This window comes from Volvox carteri (assembly GCF_000143455.1).
Source record: "Volvox carteri f. nagariensis unplaced genomic scaffold VOLCAscaffold_19, whole genome shotgun sequence".
NCBI classification, from domain to species: Eukaryota; Viridiplantae; Chlorophyta; class Chlorophyceae; order Chlamydomonadales; family Volvocaceae; genus Volvox; species Volvox carteri.
In genome coordinates this window covers 1,687,739-1,693,053 of record NW_003307562.1, presented here as the reverse complement: position 1 = coordinate 1,693,053, position 5,315 = coordinate 1,687,739, and the positions used below count along the sequence as shown (strand labels likewise).

At 57.2% G+C, this 5,315-nt stretch overlaps 2 protein-coding genes across 2 annotated transcripts in view; one reads left to right on the top strand and one right to left on the bottom strand.

The window, feature by feature from the left end:
• The window catches only part of VOLCADRAFT_104805 (uncharacterized protein), a gene marked incomplete at both ends in the record, with an annotated part of 19,896 nt that extends 18,732 nt beyond the window's left edge, over positions 1–1,164 (bottom strand). Inside the window, 2 exons of the mRNA XM_002950532.1 lie at positions 8–184; positions 1,042–1,164. Coding sequence (XP_002950578.1) covers positions 8–184; positions 1,042–1,164 — 300 coding nt within the window. The remainder of the gene's footprint in view (positions 1–7; positions 185–1,041) is intronic.
• A 538-nt stretch (positions 1,165–1,702) lies between these two features.
• On the top strand, positions 1,703–3,026 carry VOLCADRAFT_117628 (uncharacterized protein; the record flags this gene model as incomplete). The annotated part of the gene is made up of 2 exons (XM_002950635.1): positions 1,703–2,206; positions 2,663–3,026. Coding segments are annotated over 2 exons (868 nt in total), but the record flags the coding sequence as incomplete, so codon positions are not given.
• Between the last annotated feature and the right edge of the window lie 2,289 nt (positions 3,027–5,315).

Below are 5,315 nucleotides of genomic sequence, written 5' to 3'. Positions count from 1 at the left end.
GACCCACCTTGATGGTGGACGCCGGCAGCAGTGAATCCTGTTGTACGACCTGGATCTGCTGCTGCTGCTGGGCCCCCTGCTGTACGTAGGCCAACAGGTGGCCCCCCGGGCAGGTGGCGAAGGTGGCGGGACACATGTTGGCGGGGGGGTGGCCCTGACCGTCAGGCACCACCCAGATGTGCTTCTGCGGGGTGGGGGGTTGGGGGGTGGGGGGAAGACCACGAACCACGAACGGGTGTGTGAACTGGGTTTGGGGGGAGGTGAGGGGGGTTCCCGGGCACTTAGGGTTCAGGGTTGGCTGGGCTTAGTTGGATCGTTTATGTGTGTATGCCAAAGGGAGGCGAGCGCTTTGAGTAGAAGTTATTGCATATATGAGGGCGAGGAGGAGGAGGAGGAGGAAGAGGAGGAGGAGGGGGAACAAGGGGGAAAGGTGTGGAGGATGGGACGGGGGTGGGGGGCGGGAAGCAGAGGCGGTTTTTTTTCTCCAAAGGAGGGGTGGAGAGGGGGTCATTGTGTCGGGAAAACGCCGGGAGAATGGGGAGGACCAGGGGGAGAATGGCGGCAGAGGGGGGCCATGTGTGTATTAGGGAGGGAAGGAGGGAGGTGTGTAAAAAGGATAAAAACATAGTGATTTGGGTTGATGTGCAGGGAGATGGGCGAGGAGGAGAGGGATGGAACATGAAGAGAGAGAGAAAGAGAGTCTGGAGGAGTGCGGATGAGAGTGGTGGTCGGGATGTGAGGTAAAGGAGGGGGGTAAGACGAACCACTGGCGAATGGAGCAGATACAAAAGACGGGTAAAGGAGAGCTGTGAGACGTGAATGGATGGTTAGGGGGTTGGATCCGTGTCCAAGGGGATGGAATGGGTTTTTCCTGAGGGGGTGGTGGAACAGGCTGCGCCTTCCCCCGTAGTATGGAGGAGGTATGACACTGGCAGAGCAGACCCCGGCGCTATGGGCGGAGACTCCAACACATGCAACACGCCGTGCAAGACACCCATAGGACTGTGGATATGGGTTTGGTCTTAAAGCGAGTACTCTCACCTGCATGCCAGTCTCCTTGTCGTGGATGATGACGCCATGGCCGCTGGCATAACAGAGGTTTGTTTCGTCGAGGAAACAAACCCGGCCGCCATAACCAGCAGAAGTGATTGCGACTACGTCCATTCCACGCTACTGGCTTTGAAGCACCGGCAGCTCGATTTACATGCTCATCATATTATATAGGCCGCGGGAAAGCCCGCCGCTGCAGCATAAAACCATCGATGTTCATGTTATGTTAGTTCAAAATAATAATCATTCACGGCAACTGGGTAAGTTAAAGGCTTCGACCAAAGGCTTTCAGTACTTGTGCGTATCTTGTCACTTAGGTTTACAGTACTAGTTAAGAGGGTTATGCAGATGTTCGGGAATCTCTTCACCCTAACCCAACACAGAATTGTCACCGCTGACCGCTCGTCAATTCTACCGTACAATCGTTTTTGTGCCTCCAGGTCACAGAGTTAGTGGGTTCGTCGCATTCTCTGCTGCAAAGTAACTGACACTACAATGATATGATTTGTATTAACTTGTAGCTGTTTTCCTTCACCTTCGAAGTTTCGATGTAGCGTCTTTTCAACCCTTGCGCACAGCGTTAAATGGCCGCGGGCTAGCATGTCAATCTATCAGCATAATCACCTAGAAGACGATTCCGGGACTAACTAGGATGGCGACTATGGTGCATTCCCCGACTGTCCTGGATGGGCGCGGGCTGAACTCTAGGGAGAATGGCGCTTCACGTGAGGGAGCCAAACGTACGTTCAAGGAGAAACTTCACACGTTAATTGCGGAGGCCGAGGCAGCCGAGGCACAGGCTTTCCGCGAGTCGCAGCTCGCGGACAAGAAATCGCTATGCGTCCAATTGCTCGTGGAGGGCCGGCCGCAAGCATTTGTCGACTTTTTCAGCCTGACGCACAGCCGGCCACCGGCGCCACCTCCGGCGAGCGATGGCACTGAATCGACGTCGGGACAGGACGATGATGTCCCCCAGGAGGCGCTGGGACTGCTGCGCGTTGAGCTGATAAAAGCCGATAACGCACTGCGCGCCGGCGACACCCAGGCTGTGTACGCAGCTTACAAGAACCTGGCTAAATTCTTCGCGCAGATAGGGCGACTTCGCAAGGCGGAGTTCTTCTTCCGACGCTGCCTGCGGCTATCACAAGACACGCAGGTGCTCGGGGGTTGAGGTAACCGAATTGGGTACCCTGAAACACGCACACGGGAACGACATGTACCCGCCATGGGAGGCACGCATAATCCGGAGCCCGCGTAGCGTCCTCTTGCCACGCCCTTGGGATTTAGTTTAAAAACAAATCCAGATCCAGATCATGATATTTGGGGGGAAATGTGCGGGGGGGGGGAAAGCGTACCGTCGTGTCGTATCGTCACTGGGTGCGGTACGACATACAATACAGGGGTTGTTACATCTTAACGAGACACCACCCACAAGGCCCAAACACCGTGTTGTCGTACAACCTCCCTCCTCGTCGTATACACTCTTTTCGAGAATATACTCTTAATACCTAGTTTCCTTCCGTCTCTTCCATATGTACGGCAGCCGTACCACCTCTGGCCACTTTTCTCCTCCCTTTCCTCCCTCCTCAATAACACTGCAACCCCCGAATAGCAAGGTTCTAACACGCCGTACATTGCCATGCACGTACCTGTCGTACACTCTCGAAAAAAAACACAGTGGCTTGCGGGCGAGCTTGAGGCCAATTTGGCGTTGGGAGTGGTGTACGAGGAGCTGCTGGAGACGCAGGCAGCCATCGAGTGCTACGAGCGGCGCCTGACACTCGCTTCCGAAAATCAGTTATCGTTAGAAAAGGACGCGGCCTACCACAACCTGACCACGGTGTACCTGCGGCAGGCCGAGGTGCAGGAGAGCAGCGGACAGACCGACGGGGCAATACAGTCGTACAACAAGTGTTTGTCGGCGGCGGAGCGGTCTGGTGATAACGGCGTGGCGGCCAGGGCCAACTACCGCATAGGTGGGTGGGTGGAGGGAGAGGGGTTTTGGGGGGGGGGTAGAAGGGGGTATATCCGTAAGGAGCTAGGAAGAGCTAGGAGGAGGTGGAAGGGGCAGCTGTCGAAAGGGGGGTTTCGGGAGAGGGGCCGGGGGGCCGTGGATTCTATTCGGTTCCTTGGATCCAGATTTTGAAAGAACCTCCAGTTGACGGGAGTACGACAGGTGTGTGTGGGCTTNCAGGCGTTGGAAGAGCCGTACTGGTGCAGAAGAGGTGGAGGTGGGGGGGGCGGGGTGGGGGGGCGGGGGGCCGGTGTTGGAAAGCAAAGCTATTCTGCGGTGTGCGGGGGGGAGACACAACGCCCGGTTGTGGGGTCCGGGAGGGGAAGAAAGGACCCCCTCTGAGCGCTCACGAGGTACGACACGGTAGGCGGTACGACACGGCGGCAAGGGGGACGTGATACCGGGGTACATGCTGCGGGTCGAGATTCGGGCACACTACGTACAAACAGGCATAGACACAAACACACTCTCACACACACACACACACTCTCACACACACAATACCCACACTCACACTTCCTCCTCTCTCAACGACAACGTGCCATAAACACACACACTCTCTCTCCCCCCCCAGGCATGTTGTTCCACGAGCAGAAGAAGCACCTGGAAGCAGTGCACTACCTGCGCCAGTTTCTGGAGCTCGCGGCCCACATGCCCGACAAGGACAAGGACCGGTCCGCCATGGGTACGGCATATGCCGCCTTCTCGTCCTGTCTTGGCGACATGGGGGATCCGGAGGCCGCGGTGAGGTGTCTGCAGGAGTACCTGCAAATGGCGCGAGGAGGGGACCAGTACGGCACCGCGCTGGCGAGCTGCAACCTGGGCATTATGCTGTACGAGCAGGTAGGCGGGAGAGTACGGATAGGTCTCGTGTGTGTGTTTCGCTGTGTGTGTGTGTATATCTCTTGATGATAATCAGCGCCGTGCGTATGTTTGTAAGGTCGGCAATCTTGCTGCCGTGAAGAAGGGCAGCTCTCTCTTCCCCTCCTCCTGGCAGCAGCTTCACTCGTTCGTGGTTCATCTTTCCCCACCTCCCCCTCGGGAGGTCCTAAAACCTGTCCTTCCTTCACTTCCTTTCGTTCACGACACGTCAACTCCGGCATCCGTACTTCGCCCCGTACACCCCCCCACCCCCAAAACCATCTTTGGAGCACGCACACAAACCCATACCCCCTTTCCCCCCCTTCCCCCCGGGGGCCACTCGCGCACAGGGCGATTTGGACCAAGCAGTGTCGTACTTTGAGAAGTTCTTCGAGACGGCTCGTACTCTGAACGACCGTCGCATGCTGGACACCGCGCGGGTGAACCTGGGTGTGGCTCGCGGGGCTCTGCGCATGGGGGCCTGGATGTCCGTGGTGGCGGGCAACCTGCCCAAGCTCATCTCCTGGAAGAGCTCCCGAGTACCCTTCACTGACCATTAATACAGATGATGATGATGATGTTGATGGTGATGATGATGATGTATATCATCATCACCACCATCGTCACCATCACGTTATGTGTTTGTGTGTGGGGGGGGTGTGCGCCTGCGGTACGAGGGTTGGGAAAGGGTGTGTCGCGACTAACGGTGGCGTTCAGAGGCGCCTCCCTCCAGGGGCCTGATGAACGAAAGGCACCTAGCAGTGGGGGAGCCATCGGCGGCGGCGGCGGCGGTGGGACTTGGGGCTTGCGGTTGAAGAGCAGGCACGATACGCAGTGAGGTGGTGGCGCAATGAGGTTTGCAGCTGCGGCAGCTGTGTGCACAAGGACGGGGCCCGGGGGGCCCAAGCGAGGGCGGAAGGGTGTCTGTCTACCAGGGTTTGTGGGGGACTGGGGAGGGAGAGGGGGGGGGATGAAGAGATGGACCTGTTGGGTTGGAGCGCTATAACCCACACCGCAATAACTACAGCCCCCAAGGCACGGGACTCCCTCTCTGTGTGGGGGTGTGTGGGGGTGAATGAATGAATGAATGTGTTTTTTGGGTGTGTTTTCTGTAAGGTATGGCCGCGAGGTTGGTGTTGCTGCAGTAGGCGGGAGGTAGGGCATTACGGCGTTGACTGCATGACGTCATGTGATGTGGTGTGATGAGTGACGTGACGCATTTTGTGTGGTCATGGCTGCATTGCTGCAAACCCTCTCACATCTGGTCGCATGGGGCACATCGACATATCCTCACGACCAGCTGGTTGGTCATTATCAGGACAGCAGTAGCAGCAGCAGCAGCAGTAGCAGCATTAGGTGGCGCATGAGGAGCCGCTGCACAAAGAGACAA